The sequence below is a fragment of the Dermochelys coriacea genome, chromosome 1, assembly GCF_009764565.3.
Source record: "Dermochelys coriacea isolate rDerCor1 chromosome 1, rDerCor1.pri.v4, whole genome shotgun sequence".
Taxonomy (NCBI): Eukaryota; Metazoa; Chordata; order Testudines; family Dermochelyidae; genus Dermochelys; species Dermochelys coriacea.
Window position 1 is genome coordinate 322,875,723 of NC_050068.2, and position 20,687 is coordinate 322,896,409.

At 46.7% G+C, this 20,687-nt stretch overlaps 1 protein-coding gene across 1 annotated transcript in view; it reads left to right on the top strand.

Moving 5' to 3' along the window:
* The first annotated feature begins 12,010 nt into the window (after positions 1–12,010).
* The window catches only part of CELSR1 (cadherin EGF LAG seven-pass G-type receptor 1), a 292,313-nt gene continuing 283,636 nt past the window's right edge, over positions 12,011–20,687 (top strand). Inside the window, 1 exon segment of the mRNA XM_043507789.1 lies at positions 12,011–19,439. Within this exon segment, the coding sequence (XP_043363724.1) occupies positions 15,713–19,439 (3,727 nt within the window). The 5' untranslated portion in view covers positions 12,011–15,712.

Consider the following 20,687-nt stretch of genomic DNA (forward strand, 5'->3'; position numbering starts at 1 on the left):
TTTTTGTGTAATGTATAGCAATTGTCTCTAAAATCAGTTAAAAAAAATTTATTAATATAAGGTTTTCCAACTGTTTTTCCTTTATCAAATCTAATTTTGGCTTAAACTGCTTGATGGTGTCCCTTTTAAGTCCAAAGTGTGTTCTGTGCATGTCGTATTTAGACTCTGATCCATCCAGGGGTCTGCCCATGTGAATCCTTATGCACAGTTTGAGTCCCATTGCATTCCATGCTTCCATTGAAGTCAGTGGCAAAACTTCCATTGACTTCAGTGGTTCTGGATTGAACCTATAGAGCCTAACTCTGAGAGATGCTGAGTGCTCTTGACTCGCATTGGTTTGTGGGGGTTCAGCAACTCAGAAGAAGCTCTCTGTATCTTTTGGGTACAGACTCTAAACCCACATTTCCTAACTGATTGGTCAAGCTGCAGGTGCCAGGGAAGCATGGTGTTCAGTCTTTCTTGTTCAGATCTTTGTTTCAGTTTGAGTCTTGTAAGAGTTCCAGAGAAAATAGTGATAGGCTCCAAATAAATGCTTGTTGCAATAATAATTAATAAAAAATTTGGATTTCCAGCTATAGATATTGGGATTGGACCTGGCAGGAAACCATGAGTGCCTCTACAGCAGTTACGTTTAAACTAGTAACTATCAAATCCCTGCATTGTTCTTCCTAACAAAACTTAACGTATGACGCCATTGTGGTATGCAGTGTTGTAGCTGTGTCGGTCCCAAAATATTAGCGAGACTAGCTGGGTGAAGTAATGTCTTTTATTGAACATGCTTCTGCTGGTAAGAGAGACAAACTTTTGAGCTTACACAGAGAGAGAAACTTTTGAACTTACAGAGAGCTCTGTGTAAACTCAAATGCTTGTCTCTCTTGCCAACAGAAGTTAGTCCAATAAAAGATATTACCTCACCCACCTTGTCTCTAATTATATAATGCAGCAGTCTAAGTAAATGTTGGAGGTGAGGACAAGCGGGAGAGGATTGCATGGCAGCTGGTTGTGATTAGACATTCAAGCTGCTTGGGAACAAGTATTTCAATTGTAGGTGATGGCCATAACCTCCTCTCCCAATCACAAGAATTCAAAGATTGATGAAAATGGAAAACTGCTACAGGAATATCAGGTCACAAGTCACACCTGTTGGATTCCACTGTCACTGCCTCTGCATGTCTACAAGAAACCTCTTGTTCATTCCCAGAGTTGGTGGATTTGTGTAGGGAAAGAGCAGAGGGAGGCAAAGCAACCTAAACAGAGATATTGGGCCAGATTTTCTGCTGTACCCGGATTCCATTAGGTGCAGTAGAATGACAGGAGGAGCATCAGGGAGCTGGGTAAGGCTCCTTGACTCTAGGCACGGATTAGAGCCTGAGGCTACTCTCAAATGCACCTTCCTGTAATAATCACTAAAGGACTATCTGGCAATTGGGAATTACCAGGCTCCAGCCAGACCCCTCTCCCACTACAGGCCCCAGTGCAGGGGGTGGGAAGGGGGTTATCTGGAAGGGAGACATAAAAGCTAGCTTTGCAGCTTTATATCTGTGGAGGACCCTCTCTTGCCACAGGTATTATTCCCACCTACAACTTTGTGGCCAGTCCCTGTTGTTGCATTACATCTCAATAACTTCTGAGAGAGGTTCAGTTGAGATATGCCACAAAAATCTGGATGGCTATTGGTCTCTCAAAGTATTCTGCTTTCTTATCCATGTCTAAAAAGAAAAGGAGTACTTGTGGCACCTTAGAGACTAACAAATTTATTAGAGCATAAGCTTTCGTGAGCTACAGCTCACTTCATCGGATAGTCTCTAAGGTGCCACAAGTACTCCTTTTCTTTTTTGCGAATACAGACTAACACGGCTGCTACTCTGCTACCCATGTCTGTGATCCACCCTTCACCCGTCCTTCTTCCCACTCAACCAGCTGCTTATCCCCTATTCCATTCCAGCCTCTATTCTATACAATTTGCACCTTGATCCATAACCCTTCCCCAGAGTACTGTCCCTCTTGCAGATCTTGTTCACAGTAGGCCAAATTCTGCACTGAGTTATGTCCAGCTAGCCCCATCTGAAGTCCAAAGGGCTGGCTGGATGCAGGCAGAATTTGGCTCCATTCGCCAAGCCCGTACTTTAGAGTTGACCAGTGGGTTTCATAAGCGTGAGGTTTTCTCTTGGCCAGCACACACCTTACCAAGGCTGACTGTCATTTCTCACTGAAGAAGTTTGTGTGACATTTTTACAAAAATCTTCTCCAGCATGAGAGGGAGTGGTGAATCCAAGGCAAAGTGGCACTCCACAAAGTAACAATTAAGCAAAACAAATCCCTCAGCTATGCAGGATTAGAATAAGAACACTGTAGAGCTCATCTCTGGACAGAGATTACATTTCATTTAATCTAGCATCCAACAACCCCTTCATCAGATGAATAGGTGAGACTAATTCCTGTTATATTTCACAAGCGCTATCTTGTGCTGAAAAATGAAATGGGCTGTAAGGCATTCGGAGGGGTTTCCTACTGGCACAGTTACACATGTGTTTGTGGACTAGCAGAAGGGAACATTGCTTTTACCAGCTGACCCATGACCAGATCCTCCAGGTACCCTGCCTCATCAGGAAATATGCAGCCTGGTTTGTTTGTTTTTAAGGCTTTGGAGAAAACATGGGCTCGCAACTCACTATAGCGGGGCAACATTAGCTTCAAGAATATTTTCACTCCTGTCTCTCAACCTTCTAGACATTGTTTCCAAAAATGCTGTCCCTGCCACCATAGTTATGCAGGTCATGCAGGCATCTTTTTCTTGCATAGGGCTTGACCTTGGTGATTAATAACTCCCTATGTGATCGTGTGTTTATGTTACATGTGGTGTGTGGATGATTGCTGGGTAGTGCAGTAATAGCACTGCATATTTGGTAACTGCAGTTCTGACGGATGTGGTTTGAAACTGAATAAGACACTGAGAGTATCCCATTGAGCATAAACATAGTGCCTGTGTCACTGGATAACCTGAACCAGTGATATGTCTTGCCAAGCAAGCTCCCTTTAATTTTATAGCAGGCCACCTGGGCTTTAAATTCCACAATGTAAACCAAAATGATCCTTTGCTGGCTCAGTCAAAAGGTGAAGTCAGAGGTAGGCCCCTGACCAAGTTGGGCTTTTGGGTTAAGACTTGGGAAATCCTTCCTCCACTGGCCCAGCTTCACCCAAAACTGCCCCTTGGAGGAAGCAGATAGCACTTTTTACCTTGCCTCCTGGCCTCTGATTGGCTACTGCCTGCTCCCAGCCCTTCTAGCTGCTGGAGTACTAATTCTTGTTGATTCTGCCAGCAGGTGATTCTGGATGGTGTCTCTAGGCATTTCTTGGAGGTCTAAACTCACTGTTCTTTTACCCTGAAGGGCACCTTTGGGCAGGCTGCACCAAAGCAACAGGGCCTCCAGCAGGGTGCATCAGATGCATGGTATATCCCATCACAGCTTGACCCTGTTCTCACTAAAGTCAGTGGGAATTTTACCACTAAATTCAATAGAAACAGGATCAGACCATAGTCTGTAAACCATTTGCATGTAAACTGAGCGAAAACAATGGCTTGTCAACATTGGTACAGAGTACAAGCTTGACGCTGTTCTGCCCTTCTCATGCCCGAGGCTGTACAGAGTTTGTAGGAAGGATGTTTTAATGAACAAAGCTGGAGGCTCCTGGGATCATTCTTGACCTCTTTCCTCACTTCAGCTTCCAGGCTAGAACATCTCAAGATAATAGGATGTTTCTAGGAATACTATACAATGCAAAAAATTACCTGGGACCAAACCGGGAGAAACAAATTCTCCTCTGCACTTGACCTACAAGTTGCACATCCTCCACCCCTTACTTCAGCACTGAGAAGAACTTTGCGTACAAAAGGCCCTTTAGTGCATCTAGTGTTGATTAACCCTTATTTATAAGGAGCATTTGGAGACCTTCCCAGATTATAATTACCTATATAATGCTAATTATACTACCTAACCTCTACCTCAGAGTCTGATGCTGACAAGTAAGACAGTGATGACAACTAAATGAACTGAAGTGGGAGGATTACTCCATCTCTTTTTATAAACCAATATTGAGTGATCCCTCCAGAAGTCTGGCAGCTGGGGCTACCTGGCTGGCAAATATGTGCTCAGCCTCAGCCACTTAACACAGTTTGTCAGACGGGTATGTCAGCTGCCCCCTCAGTGGAATATGTCACAAGCCTTTTGCCCTGATGCAGGGTGACTGGTCAGTGAGAAGAAAAGTCTACAGCACAGATTTAAAGATGCCCTTCAAATACTGTACTTTGAAAATGCAACGGCATCAGGTCATGTGAACTGAAACCCAGTTCATACAGTATGTGCCGAGTGCTCCAAAGACAGTGCCAAGGATGCAGCCAGTACATGATTGACATGTAATCAGAACATAAATTTCCCCCAGGCCTGATAGCCAGACTTGCAGGCTCCTACCCATTGTGATTCCCTATCAGGACTTTGCTGGTGACATCACAGCTATCATAGAAATCTTGTGCTGATGGAGGTGACCTAAGCTTAGCTACATGTTTATATTATTATTATAATTTTGTGCAATTTCTTTTAAAACAATATTTTTTTCACACAGATGAAAACATGGATTTTTGAGAGGTGTCTGCAAAGCCCAGGATATGATTATGAATATTCAAAAATATGTGAACTAGAAGAAGACAGGAATTTAAAATGAATTAAGTCATTCATGGAAAAGAGCTTTTTCTAAGCCTCTCAAATGTGAGGAGGCAAATGTGGTGCAATATTTGTTTCCATTACAATTATTTGGTAGTGAGGAGGAAATTCACAGTCATACTCCATCTATTAAACAAAGTTTAGGAAGGGGGGATAAAGTAAACATACTATGTGCAGTGCATAAAATAAACTTACTGATGAAAAGCTGATCTGTTTATTCCAAGCTCGTAACTGTGGCCTTTTTGCTGTCACTGCCAAGAAATGTCAAATAAGACCATCCAATTCCATTTCACCAAACTCCTTTGGTACCTTCAGTCTCTAATTTCTAAATATTTGAGTTTAAACTATTATTTCTGGTCAAGATCAACTGATCCCTAGTCTTGAAAATGTTTCATTACTGATACACTCCACCTTCTTCAATAGCCTGAACCACTTTAAGACTTGGGATCAATTGGATTCCTGCAAAAATGACAGGTTAACTGGTTTAATATTCCTGTGTTTTCATTCTTCCTTAACCTGAACCTGGGTTTAGTTCTTTGTCTCCATAGTCTATTTCTCAGACCGTGATTTACAAACAGCTGCTTGAAGCTCTCTAGCCTGCTTTTCTCTAAAGTGCAGTCATGCTAAATGTATTGTTGGACAGTCCAAGAATACCGTGTGAGAGGACCAAGATCAGGTTAATATAGTCTAGAAATAAAGCAGTTCCAGTTGCAAATTTATAATCAATCATTTCTTCTCACTGTTCAGTAGTACCAGGACAATGCTGAATTGCCACCTTTAATCTTCCAGCCTGAAATCATTCAGAAGGTGCACTCAGGACCACAGCCTACTCTCACTGAAGTCTTTCTCTCTTACCTGTAGGACAGGTTGTTTTGCAAAAGCTGCTACAGCAACAGGACTACAGTAGCCTCTCTGTGTATGTATACACTGAATCTCAGAGTGAGCCACCCGCCTGGGAAGTCTACAGACTTGTGATAGTGGGACCCACGCTAGCTTGCTAAAAAGTAGCTGTGTAGACATTGCTGTGATACTGTGGTTCAGGCTGGAGCTTGGGCTCTCAACCCCTCCTTGGTGGTTATGCACTTCATGTTTGTAGATTGTTGCCATGCCCTGCCCTGCTCCTGTCCCAGATTTGTCTCTTACACTGCACTTTGGCAGGAGCAAGTAGGGTGACCGGATAGCACATGTGAAAAATCAGGACGGGGTGGAGGGGAATAGGCACCTATATAAGAAAAAGCCCCAAATATTGGGACTGTCCCTATAAAATTGGGACATCTGATCACCCTGGGACCAAGTAAACCTACATCAGCCCTGACAGACGTTTGTCCAACTTGTTCTTAAAAGCTTCCAACGATGGGAACTTCATGCTCTCCCTTGGAAGCCTATACCAGAGCTTAACTACTCTTCTAGTTAGAAAGTTTTTCCTAATATCTAACCTATATCTCCCTTGCTGCAGATAAAGCCCATTACTTCTTGTCCTATCTTCTGTGGACATTGAGAACAAATGATCCTCTTTATAACATATTTCTCTCTTACCCTTTTTTCTCATAAATTAATCCCTCAACCCCCATTCATATGACTGAGGCCAGCAAATAATTAGGCTCTCTTAGCATCACTCCTGTGTCACACCTCTGTTTCAGTGGACTGGCAAAGACAGCATTCCTTTCATTAACTGCTCCTGGGTCCCTTATAAAAAGCCTCTTTACTCAGGTTTTATGGAGAGACACCTGAGACACCATTTGGCCTTAAGATCAGAGATTTCATGGGGGAAGAGTGTGAGAGCAATGTGGAGGAGGATCTCCAGGAGCTTGACATTCTTGCTTTTGTACTGAAGTGGTCATCAAGGGGTCAGCTGGGTCACTCAGAGTAGTATACTTTGTAGCCATGGTCTTTCTCTCCCTCCTTCCTGTTTAGCTGGTAGGTATTTCCACCACACAGCACTTGTCACATAGTTGAATAAAGCAGCACATTCTCAGCCTGCAGTAGTGCAAGTAGAGCGTGTTTCTTGTGCACGGAGCAGTCCCTTTACAAAAGTTTTGACACAATTTTTCCAGAGAAATACGAAGAGTAACTTCAAAAGGATTGTTTTCCAGTCCAGACTGTTAAACAGCCCCGACAATAAAAGAAAATTAGCCCCCCTTCCTGTGTTCTTTCCTTCTACTTCCCCCCACCAGACCTGTACATGAGATCTGGGCTTTCTAAGCTGCTTGATTTAACTTTAAACTTTATTCTTCATTTCTAGTGTCATTAATATCCAGTGCTGATGTATTATTTCAGCATGATACGGCTGGAGGATTAAACAAATAATGTATTGGTGCCTGCAGAAAAAACATTGCATTTCCTGTTGAAAGGAGTGTTATGCTCTACTGAGATAGTAATTGCTCTTGGCTATCGTGTAATGTCTGTTCTTGAGGACTGCTTTTTATTTATCTAGCTTTTTACAGGTTTGTACTTGCTGAATTTTCTGCTCATCTTTGAAAGAGAAAATTAGGGCTTGTATGTTTAGAGTGTGGAAAATAAACAGGTAATGTTAGTGTAGGGTGGAGAAGTGCTCCTGAGGGTAAATTCTAATTGGAGCACAGTAGGTATAAAGAAATAAACAAGTTAGGAAACAACTAGCTCTCATCCCCACCCAGGATTTTAAAAGAAGCAGCACTTTGACTGAATAAGTCAAATTGACTGTTGAAGAGTCAGAAGTGGGGTTTTTTTTTTAATTCATAAACTAAGATACTATGCAGTTAAAAGGCCTCAGCCAAGTTCCTAAAAATAAAGATGCCAACATTTGGGAAGCCTCTTCTTGGCTTTAGAACAATTGAGGTAGGCAGTAGCAGGGGGGCCGGGACTTTTCTGAACCATTTCCAAATACGAGTTTGGTACCTGGGATAGGTGAAAGTTCAGGTTGCTTCTTGTGAAGCCTGAACTGGTTCTTTCATTCCTAAAATAAGCATAGCTGAACAGCATGAGTAATACAGCTCTGCCCATTCACGCTTTACTTTTTACTGTGTCTTTGAGCAGTTAGGACTGTGATTCTCTAAAAACCACGCTGCATGTTCCCCCCCCCCCCAACAAAAATGTGCTGAATCTTAACGGGGTGGTGCTGTTGCTAGCTACCTAGGCAAGAATATAGTTCAGGTCCCATGGATTAAGCACACTTATGTTGCCACAAATCTATTTATTGAGATAAGTTTGGAGTGCCAACAATGTAGCCCAAGCCCCATCTTGTCAATGTCTGAGCTCAGCTCAGCTTCTCTCTCTCTTCTCCGTTCCTCACTTCGCACTTTACCAGAGTACTGTTCTAGCTTTGGCAGCAGGGACACCACCAGTGCACATGTGTCTGCATGTGATAGCCAGTCCCTCCCATACGTCTGCTGTCATGAGTTAGAATTCTGAAAAACCCAGTAGCGTAGTGGTCTGTTTTCAGGGTGGAACAGTAGATTGGGTGTTCACAGGCATCTAGAAGAACATTCAGTAACATCACACTGGATAAAGACTTACCTTAGGTCCCAGATCCTCAAAGATTTCAAAGGGAGTTAAACTTCTAGATATCACTGAGGATCTGGGCCTAGATTGTTAGGCCATCATATGAGCAAATTATTTGTCATACGTCTGTATTTTCCCTAGTAGTGTGTTTAGTTTATATGAAACCATAGCTGTTAAAAAAAATGGGAGGGGGGGTTAAAATGATTTGCCATTCTTCTAAAGTCTTGGGTGAAGTAAGAGCTACTGAACTTGGACAGCAAACTTTCCAAAAGAGGGTCCTTAGCTCTGGCACTCGTTTGCCTTCTTGATCTGCCTAAGCCCAGATTCATTAATTTTTTTAAGTATGCTATACCGTTCCTCTTTTCTGTCAAGTGGCTGGTTGAAAGAGAGAGTATGCTTAGAGGCTGGTCCATTAGAGGTTGTTATTCTTTTCAGAAAATATTATTGTTAGATCATTAGTGTATTTTATGAAATATATTCATTGTGTATTTTAAATTGTTGAACAGATAGCTAGATTCTGGGATAATTCTTCCCTACCTTCTTCTGCCCTTCCCCCTCAAAAAAAAGAAAAATAAATATTAGGAGAGAGTGTCAAAAAGTTTTGAAAGAATACAAATGTCATCCATTTTTACATGATATTTGAAAAGTCACTGCCACCTGATTTTCCACTGGTTTAACATTGTTAACAAAATGAACCATCTACAACATTGGTTGAAATCTAGTAAATTAAAGAACAACTGAAATTACATCTCTCATTTTCTTATACCTACTACCAAGTCTACCGCTGCTTTTTGGAGTTTTCCCCACCCCCTTTCCTACTGTATGAAAAACTCAAACAAGCAGCAGGGGCAATGGACAAACAGCCTCCAACCCTGTATCAGGATCCACTAGCATGGACTGCTACATTGCTACGGAGCCCCATACAAGATGATGGGAGTCCAAACTGGTGCAGGGCTCCCTGCTAGTGGAGGTGATGCATCTGAGAATGATCCTAATTCAGTAAAGCATTTATGCACTTTCTTAAAAAGTTACATTTCCCTTGCACAGATATCAGTACAGCAAAGCACTTTAGCGGAGATTTTTTTCCAACTTTGTATACAAGAAGTGTAATTTCTTTAATCTCTGCTTTAAGTGCCACTTGTAAAAGGTAAAAATATTTCAGACAGAAGTGTGATTGTTAGTGCAACAGTGACCCTATAAGCCTGTGCTTGAGAAAGTATTTTTTCAGAACTAGCAACAGTGGTTCTAGAGATAAATCCATTTTGTATCTAAATAATCTCAAATATTATATGATCATGAAAAGCAAAATAAATACTCAGTGATAAATCTTCAACGGGCTCTTGGCAAGCCAATGCCTCATCCTTACTGCTGAGAACATAAGATTTATTTGTACTTTTGCTCCAACAGTTGAGGTGTTTTATCCTAGTATAATTATAGGACAAGTTATAAAAACAATGTAGTTGCAAAGCCACAGTACAGTGAGAGGATTTGGGGACTGACACTATGGGTTATGTAACTAATGAAAATACAGTGGAAGGTCAGATGGAACAGGCCAAAATTAAGTGGAGCTGCTAAGCATGAGGATACAGCCGGCCACTTACACAAACAAGAATTGAGTCTAGGATGCTTTTGTAATTAAGTACTTATCACTTAATTGTTCCTACACCATCTTTGCTTTCTAGGAGTTGTGGACACTAGTTTTCATGTAACAAGATGGAATGAAAAATGTTTTTGTGGATTTGGTTAAACCAATGAAAGATTCTGAACTCTGGCTCTCTGTCAGAAGAGGTAGAGCAGAGGATTGATTGTTTAACAACAATACCCTATATTTTAAAAAGGTATAGACGTTAACCTCCATAGCAAGGAAATTCAGAGATCATATTTTTCAGTATTGGCTGACAGTTTGGCTTTTGTTCACACTCAGTGTCATAAAAGTAATCTGTCTAGATTTTTACCATCACTGCAAGTTGCTTGACTTTTGTGTTGTAAGTCAGGCCTCAAGCTTGGTGATGGGAAAGTTTAAGATGTTTTCAACTAATCCCCTTCCTGTTATTCTTGAAGGGCTGATTGGTTTCACCTGAAGATCTGAAAATGTAAGTATGCCCCTAAATTCCAAGGAGGGCTAGAAAGTTTTTGGGTAAAACTGCATGAATCTAAACATCTTTCATAACTAAAACCATTGACGTTTTCTGTTTGTCACAGATGTTTACAATTGCTTTCTTCCCCCTGAAATAATATGCTTCCAATGTTAATAGCAGCTGTGAGAATCTAATTCTTCATGGAGATAGTCTACCATGTCCTCTATTAGTCCATTGGTGAGACTGACAGGAACAGCTTTTCCTGAACACCGCCTTTTCGTGTTCAAGTTTTCAGAGTTTCAAATACCTTAAACAGTTCATTTAACTTTCACAGAGAGAAAGTATCCTTAACAAGCAGTTTTTATAGTTAAAAACATCAGTTATGTATGGCATGGTGTACAAAACAAGTTTTTCACATTTTTGCCATTGGTTATACACATTTTGATGGCTTGTGTCACACAAACAGTTTCAAATGCTGAAAGGTCTGTATGATGCTCGTATGGTGCTGGCTATATGAGAAACAAACTTCCTTCTTGGCCACTAGAGGCCACTGCTGCAGCAGGGATCAGGAACAGCCAGAAAAACCAACAGTGAAAAAAGTATTTAACACAAATTAAGGCATACATCAGAATCACATAGAACTGTCATCTTCATTAGTGAAATAATTATATTAAAATGTGACTTTGCTTTGCCTAACATAACACCCAGCAAACTGATCTAATTTTGTAACACTACTTCATATATAGATACCTATTGCTACAAGAATCAGGTCTTTAATAGATGTTCCAGAGTGTGCGTTTAAACATTTTATTTAAAAGTTTGCACAGTAAGGAACACAGCATTAGCAGGTCAACATGAGATGATGGGACACATTGTGATCTCTACATCAGAGCACACATTATATACAAATCTTTCCAGGAGGCTAGTGGAACAAGCCTTCCCAAAAGTGTTTTTGGCTAGAGATGGCTAAAAATAAATTTTGCTCAGCTTACCCACACAAGCAGGCCCATTGAATTTCATGGGGGAAGAAGAGAGGGAAGCCAATCTCTCGTCCAAAAAGTATCTTAGCCTTGTTTTGGGCCACAAAGACAGCAAGATGGCAATCACGATTATTTCATGGTGTCATAAGAGGGAATAGTTTGGGTGCCTTTAACTCTGCATGTCCATGCCTGGCTTCCGACCTACCGTCCGCATTTGTTTTGGAGATACAGTAACATATAACAATACAACTAATAGGGTTGGCCTCTTGCAGCCTGAGCACCTCTGTCTCCTCCCCACCATGGCCAGAGAGCTCTTTGCAGCACCCTGTCTCTGTTCCCCTCTTCAGGGCCCTTAATGACTCACTCTCCCCAAGTAATTAAAATATTCCCTACCTAGGGTCCAATTTATTTAATCCTTACACACTGGCTCTCCATCCCCCAACCCCAATTGGCTGGCTCTCTCCCCCTTAGATAGGAAGTCTCCAGCCCTTTCTCATAGGTCTCAGTCCTAATTTGAAGTCTCTCTCCAAGCAAGAGTTTGTCCCTCTAAGCCCAAGCCCCATTCAGTGTCTCCCTCCCCTTAAATAGGGAGTGCCCAGAAGAGCCCTGCACAGGCCTAGTGTAGAGCCCCACAGCAAGTCCAGGATCCCACAGGGCCCCATTACCATAACAGCAGGAGCAGAATTAAAATTAGTCCCATGCAGGGCTCTAGTCCCCAGCTCTCTTTCCTAGAGCTAGGTCCTAAATGCAACAGTCACTCCCAGACTTTACTCGGCTGAAGTCCTGGCTCTGGCTCCCTCCTACCTTAGCAGACTATTCCCAAGTCCTTTTAGCTAGGGCAACTCTCCTGGTCTTAGGGGCTTTCCTGCAAGAGCCTTACCTCAGTCATTGCCACAGCCTCCAGGATTCCCCTCACTGCGGCTTCATGTTGCGCTTTATAGGGGAATCAGCTGCCCTCCATCAGGCCCGTTAATGACACAAGTGGGCTGGAGCAGTCCCTTCAGTAATCAGGGTTGGTTGGGCCCAGCCTCAGTCCCTTAAAAGGGGCAAGCCACCCTGTATTAGTCACCCTTAAGTTACTGATAATATCTCAACTAAATGTCGAGCTTCTAAATAGTTCATGTTTTTATAAATATCTCCTTTTCCCCTAAATTACTGATATGTCCTTTTAATCTTAACTCAATTTTACCTTAGCTTTATGCCTGGGAATTAGGACAAATTCCTAATTCAGAGGATTACTATGGATAAATTTATACAGCATCTATTTATCTTAAACATTTGCAATGCATTTATTATATCATACTAAGAAAGTGATACTCTTGCATGCAACATTAGACCTACTAGCTAAATAGTAAATGGACAATGTGCCAATGTATACGGTGTGATACTATCTTCTTTTCTGATTCCTGTCTGTCAGCTCAACAGTGATGATGGGGCTGAATTAAATATTTCCACCACTTTCTGTTTTGTCCTAGCTTCATGGCTTTGTTCATCTTTAAATTTTTTTTGTTCTCTGTTATTCTTTACGGTGTCTATCCAATGCATCCTTGGTCTTCTACTTCCAGTTCCTTCCATGCTGGCATGTATTGCCATGTATGGAACCTTTTCTGGGTCCATTCTTGACAGGTGTCCAAACCATTGCAGTCATCTTTCTTGAATCTTCTGTAACAGTGTTATTTCTTATCCTAGCAAGGGTAGTTAGTAGTGATTGCTAGTGAAAGGGCACATCTGGCCCCGCAAGTGCACAAAGTCTTGTACAGCAAAGATTGCAAATAACTTCCAAGCTAAGTATAACATTGGGAGAAACAGAATTGTAGCAAGCTAGTGGATAACTTAGAGAGATGTTGCAGAATGATTATGATACACTGGTGAACCACAAAACCAAGGAGTTGTGGTCTAACACTTGGCAAATATTGGACCACAGAAACCAAATACATTACTGTCTGACCAACAAATATATCTCATTTTCTTCATGTACCAGTGCATGTTTATTAAACTCCATTTGTTCAGAACACATCATGTTTTCTAGATTATCTGCTTATTCTCTTAGGGCCTGGATTCTTATTTACAATAAAAGATACTTTACATCTTTTTGGGAGTAAATTATATTTAGGGTGTTCTGGAACTTTGTTTTATTCTTCAGCTGAAGATGACACCTCTAGGGACATAATGCGCTTTACCATCCAACTGTGACATTGGTTCAGAACTGCTTTAGATGAAAGCTAAAGGGGCTAACCTTCAGGGAGGCTAACCCACCAGCCCTCTCCCTTCTGACCACAGCACCCCCCCACACACACAGTGGGAACCCCGAGGCCTCATTCCCCCAGTGGCCAGAGGAGCCCTGCCCCAGCCACCCCGAGCCATTGGCCTGGCCGAGTCACAGGCTAGCCCCAGTGCTGGACCAAGCCTCTGGCCTGAGCACCGGCTGCTGGCAGGCCTGAGCTCCAGGCTGCTGGCTGGAGCTGAGCCCCTGCCTGCTTCAGGGGAGAGGGGCAGGGCCTCAGGGTAGAACATGGGTAGAGCCACAGCCTGGGGTAGGGGCAGCTTAGCCTGCCCTGCCCTTTGATACCCGCCACCCCTGCATACCCTTTACTGATCACCAAACCCACATCCTGTAGAATGGAGTTGTTCTAGCTGTTGCAGTGAACACTTGGAGAAGTTTAGCTCCAATTACTCCAGCAGTGAAGGGATTGTTTTGTCCATCACTACCTACAATCCCTAGAGGATGTAGCAAGATGTCCCAATGCAGCCCAGCCCATACAAAGGGTGATGTGGTCACAACTCTTTGATGGACAATCCCCCTCATTATAGCTGTCCCCTACACAATAGGCTAGGTGGGGAAGGTCTCCCACACAATAAAAAGATGAAGGAGAAGGGAACACTGATTTGGAAGTAACATCCCCCCCCCACCCTCATAGCATACAAAACTTAATAAATGTTTTCATATTCACAGATGCCATAGATGGGGGACAGGTCAGTGCAGGCACCCTAATGCCCTTATGATGACCAGGATCGGGGAGCAAACCCTGAGCTGCACATTTCCAAGAATTGTCCTTCTCATTTTTTTCCTTGTGCTCTCCGATTGGGGTCTGCACAAAAAACGACTAGCTTCCTGCAGCCCAAAAAAAACCCGCCAAAGCAAGGCACATTGCTTATGGGCATGCTGCAGGGAAGTTGTTGTAGTGCATGCGATGGCAACTGGAGTTCAGCTGGAAGGCAGGTGAGGCCGCGGTTGCTCGCACAGCTCCATGCTCTGAGGGAGCTGCACCTGGCTTCTGGAGACTAGGAGCCCGCACGTGCACAGCCAATGTCAGCAGCACACGGGGCGTGCCAGCAGCCCGGCTCTCTCTGATCTCTGTATTTGTGTCCCGGGGCCAGCAGAGAGCTCTGCACCCCCACAAGCCGCAGAAGAGTCATCCAGCGCCACCGGCTGCTCTCTCACAGGCTCATTATATCTTTTGCACCCGCTCCGGCCACGCCTGCACCCTGCAGGTTGCAGCGGCACTGAATGCAAAGGGAGGAAACTCCGCCCCGGGCACTGGTTGCAGCCTTCTCTCCCCCGAGGCAGCTTTAGAGACCCGTGGTCTCCATAGAGATAGTAACACCCTGCACCTTTCAATCGCTCTCCGGGAACAATACAAGGGTGGGGGGAGGCAGAGAGAAGCAGCAGCAGCAGGAAATCGCTGCGAGTTGATCTCTGGGCCACTTCCCCAGGGTTTTCAACGCACATGTTGCGGCTGCCGGACGCAAGCAAACGCCGCGGCACCAGCCAGGCGAGCCTGCCGGGTGTCACTCCGCGGCCCCCCACCAGATCGATGGCCTTTTGTTAACGCCAACTAAGTTTCTCGGAGCCGCTCCGCAGGACGGACACCCGCTGCCCGTGCGGAGCAGCCCCGGCGGCAAGAGCCAGGGGCAGTAGCTGGAAAGGGGAAGCCCCGCGCCGGCGTGGGAGCGGGCTGAAGGGGATGCGTTCGCAGGGGATCGTGCCTCTTGGAGAGCGAGGCGAGCGCTGATCCCCGAGTCGCCGCGGCCACCGCGAGGGTTTACACCGGCCCCTGCTCGATTCACTTTCTGGAGGCGGGTCCCGCGGGCGGGGAGCGGGTCCCCGGGAGCTGCGGGCGGGGAGCGGCGGCCAGGCAGCAGGAGTGCGATTGTTTTTGAAGCGGCAGGTTTATGCTAATCGCCCTGCCGGGAGCAGCAGGGGGAGGAGGAGAGGAGCCATTTTGAACTCACTTTAAACTTTACGGTGGAAAAGTTGGAATTCTCCCGCCGGGTCCCGAGCGATGTTCCCCGCCGCGGGGCTCTGAGGGAGCGGCCCCGCCTGGCAGAGGAGGACGAGGCCAGGGTCCCCCGGCCCCGCTGCTCATGGCTGAGGGCGGATGAGCCGCCCAGGGGGGTGGATGGATTTTGCAGGAGCCCTTTGGCTGGGATCGCTGCTGCCGCCTAAGACTCGGAGATGCTGCCGGTGCCCGCCGCCGCCTGGCTCTGGTGGCTGGCTCTGCTCTGCCGGCTGGTGCCCGCCGGGGGCTGGGAGCTGCACCTCTCCTGCGGCGCCGGGCGCGCCGGGGACCTGCTGCTGGATGTCTCCCTGGGGCCAGGCTGGCTGTACAGCGTGGACGAGGCGCTGACGGCCCGCCGCGTGCGGGAGGCGGTGGAGGTGACGGCCGCGGGGCAGCTGAGGCGGAGCGGGGCGGCCGGCGGGGGCTGCCCGGCGAGCCCCCCGGGCTGCGCGCGGCTGGAGCGCAACCCGCTGCCTCTGCACGTGCGCATCGCCGCCCGGCGCTCCGGGGCGCTGCTCGCGCTCCGCCTGGCCGTCTATGTGCGCAGCCCGGGCTGCCCCCGCCGCTACCGCGGGGCCCAGGCGCGGCCCCGGCTCGCCGCCCGGCTCTCCCCTGGGCAGCTCCCAGCCCCGCTCTGCTTCCCCGCAGGCAGCCGGCACCCGGCCCCAGGGCCCGCCGGGGACCTGCGCTCTGCCCTCATGGCCCTGACCAGCTTCCCTGCCTGCAGGTGCCCGGATCACCGCCCCCGGGGCCGCGGCGAGCAGGAGGCAGGGGGGAGGGCTCGCTGCTGCCTGCAGCCCGCCGGGGAGTCCCCTCTGCAGCTGGTCTGTGCCTTGAGGAGGACAGGGGGGGAGATCCTCCTGCTGCTGGGGCAGGAGCGCGCCCCGTCCGCCGGGGCAGGGGCTGGGGGGGAGGAGGGGCCTGGGGGGGAACGGGAGCCCGTGGGTGCGAGGGGAGAGGAGAGAGGGGCGCTGGGTGCAGGGCAGGGGGAAGCGCCCCGCCTGGTGCTGGGGCCCCGGGGATTGCGGACGGAGGAGCGGGGCGGCGGGGATCCGTCTCTCCCGGGGGCTCGGAGGAGGAGAAGTGCCAACAGCCCTCCGCAGTTCCAGCTGCCCAGCTACCAGGTCTCCATCCCCGAGAACGAGCCTGCGGGTACCCGGGTGATCGCCCTGCGGGCCCACGACCCGGACGAGGGGGAGGCCGGCCGGCTGGTGTACTCCATGGAGGCGCTCTTCGACGAGCGCTCCAATGACTATTTCTCCATCGACCCGGAGACGGGCAGCGTGCTTACCACCCGCAGCCTGGACCGGGAGACCAAGGACACCCACGTGCTGAAGGTGACTGCAACCGACCAGGGCTCCCCCCGCCGCCGCTCAGCCACCACCTACTTGACTGTGACTGTGAGTGACACCAATGACCACGGGCCGGTGTTCGAGCAGCCCGTGTACCGGGAGACCATCCGGGAGAACATGGAAGTGGGTTACGAGGTGCTGACGATCCGTGCCACGGATGGGGACGCTCCGGCCAACGCCAACATGCTTTACCGCCTGCTGGAGCCAGGTGCCCGGGATGGCGTCTTTGAGATCGACCCACGCTCTGGAGTAGTGAGGACCCGTGCCCCTGTGGATCGTGAGGAGGTCTCTGAGTATCACCTGGTGGTAGAAGCCAATGACCAAGGAAAGGAACCAGGTCCCCGTAGTGCCACAGCTACAGTGCACATCACTGTGGAGGATGAGAATGACAACTACCCACAATTCAGTGAGAAGCGCTACTTGGTACAGGTGCCAGAGGATGCCCCGGTGAACAGCCAAGTGCTGCAGGTGCAAGCAACTGACCGGGACCAGGGTAACAATGCCCAGGTGCACTACAGCATTGTGAGTGGCAACCTCAAAGGCCAGTTCTATATCCACTCTTTCTCTGGTGCCATCGACCTGATCAATCCTCTGGACTATGAGACCATCCGTGAGTACACACTGAGAATCAAAGCCCAAGATGGGGGGAGGCCCCCTCTGATTAACTCTAGTGGAATGGTATCGGTGCAAGTGGTGGATGTGAATGACAATGCCCCTATCTTTGTCAGCACCCCCTTCCAGGCCACAGTGCTGGAGAACGTGCCGTTGGGCTACTCGGTGCTGCACATTCAGGCAGTGGATGCTGATTCTGGAGACAATGCCCGTCTGGAGTACAAACTTATAGACTTGTCCCCATCTCCTGGCGTGGTGTCCCCAGGTGGGGACACTGGGTTCCCATTCCAGATCAATAACAGCACTGGATGGATTACAGTGTCAGCTGAGCTGGACCGAGAGACTGTGGAGAACTATCACTTTGGGGTAGAGGCTAGGGACCATGGAGTGCCTGTCATGACTTCCTCAGCCAGTGTAGCCATCACGGTCCTGGATGTCAATGATAACAACCCGACTTTCACAGAGAAGGTCTATCAGCTCAGGCTGAACGAGGATGCGGCAGTGGGCAGCAGTGTCCTGACCCTGATAGCAGTAGACAGGGACATTAACAGTGTAGTAACCTACCAGATCACCAGTGGCAACACTAGGAACCGCTTTGCCATCACCAGCCAGAGTGGGGGTGGACTGATCACCCTGGCCTTGCCCCTGGATTACAAGCAGGAGCGGCAGTACGTGCTGACAGTTACTGCGTCAGATGGTACGCTCTTTGACACTGTCCAGGTCTTCATCAATGTCACCGATGCCAACACACACCGCCCGGTCTTCCAGAGCTCCCATTACACAGTGAGCGTCAGTGAGGACAAGCCCATTGGCACCTCTATTGTGACCATCAGCGCCACCGATGAAGACACAGGGGAAAATGCCAGGATCACATACATTTTGGAAGATAACATTCCTCAATTCCGCATTGACCCGGACATGGGCACTATCACTACCCTGATGGAGCTAGACTACGAGGACCAAGCCTCTTACACTTTGGCCATTACAGCTCGTGACAATGGGATCCCTCAGAAATCTGACACCACCTACGTGGAGATCCTTATCCTGGATGCCAATGACAATGCCCCCCACTTCCTGCGTGACCGTTACCAGGGCTCCGTCTTTGAAGATGTGCCACTCTCCACCAGTGTCCTTCAGCTGTCTGCCAACGACCGTGACTCAGGCCTCAATGGCCGCCTCCTTTACACCTTCCAGGGTGGTGATGATGGCGATGGAGACTTTTACATTGAGCCCACTTCTGGAGTGATACGCACGCTGCGCAAGCTAGATCGTGAGAATGTGGCTGTCTACAGCCTGCGGGCCTTTGCCATGGACAGAGGCAGTCCACCTCTCAAAGCCTCTGTGGATATCCAGGTCACCGTGCTGGACATCAATGACAACCCGCCTGTCTTTGAACAGGATGAGTTTGACATCTTTGTGGAGGAGAACAGCCCAGTGGGCTCCATCGTGGCACGGATCAGTGCGGCCGATCCAGACGAAGGGACAAATGCACAAATCATGTACCAGATTGTGGAGGGTAACATCCCTGAGGTCTTCCAGCTTGACCTGCTCAACGGTGATCTCACAGCCCTGATGGATCTGGATTATGAGAGCCGGACAGAGTATGTGATTGTGGTGCAGGCCACCTCAGCCCCTCTTGTGAGTCGAGCCACCGTGCACATTCGCCTGTTGGATCAGAATGACAACCCACCTGTGCTGCAGGACTTCCAGATCCTCTTCAACAACTATGTGACCAACAAGTCTAACAGCTTCCCCTCTGGGGTGATTGGCAAGATCCCAGCCTATGACCCTGATGTGTCCGACAGCCTGGCCTACACTTTTGTTCAGGGCAACGAGTTGAACCTGCTACTCTTGGACTCTGCCACTGGGGAACTCAAACTCAGTCGAGATCTGGACAATAACAGACCCCTGGAGGCGCTTATGAAAGTGTCAGTCTCAGGTAAGAAAACTTGGCAGGGGATAATAATGTATGAGAACTTTGTTTATTGGACCAGCATACTGGTATAGGCAGCAACATGCTGTATATAACTTTTAATTTCCCGGGGCAGTGGCTTATTTGTGAAATTTCAGGAGAGGAGCCACAAAAATGTATCAGAGCTATGTGCTGTAGACTGACATGAATAGTATGTTGAGGTGTATTGAGCCAGTGATATTTTGAATCACAGGAAAAATCATATAGAGGTTGAGGGCAAAATATAATCCCTGGGCATAGTTAGCTATTTAGGCTAAAACTTTCAGATGTGGATGCATAGAGTTAATAAGTGACCTGATTTTTAAATATGCCAAGAATGCACAGCTCTCATTGATTGATTTACATTGAATGTTTAGACTTACTTCTATAATTAGTTATACATAGGAAGAGTCAAAAGTAAAATTAATGGGTGCACTGTACATAAGAGTTGGGGGTTTGCTATTTTTTTTTTAAACAGCAAGATAAAACATATTTGATTGTTTCTTTTTAAATACTGGGAAAGTTGGCTGGTAAATCTCCTTTAGATTTTGGGTCATATTTTCTACTGAAGTTAGTGGAGCATCGCCCATTTGCACCAGCAACCAAAATTTTTGCCTTTTGTTTACATCCTTAGAAAATGACTCCTACAAAAACAGTCAGTTACAGCTGTATAACACAGTTAATTTCAGTGGGGTTGCTTTGGTGTAACTAAGGATATTCATTGGCACACAGTGTCACCAAAATAAGTATTGAAAGTTTTCTTTTTTGTCTTTTAGGCTTAACTAATCTAGTATGTAGTCACAGTAATTTATTTATTATGCTAGTAGGTACAGTGGCTTTAAATTATACAGTGAATTGACAACTGGATGCAAGTCCTAAATTGTTACTGTTTTGTTTTACAACACAGTATTTTAAATAACTTGAGAGACAATCCCCATAGAAAAGAAGAGCACTTTCTCCTCAGTTTCTTATTTATTATGGAATTACTCTTTGTAATTATGGTACATACAGTGCATCAATAATGCAATGACTAATCTCCTCCCCAAATTCCACTATGTTGTCTTTATCATGGGTGTGATCCTGCGCAACTCCTGTTGTCTTCACAGGCCCATCATGAGCAACATTTTGCCTGCAGCCTATCACTAATATTTGTATTCTTTTATGTGAAACAGGCTATGTAAGTACCAAAGTGTGTGTAATGACATCTTTTCTTAACACAAATATTCAGATATCTAA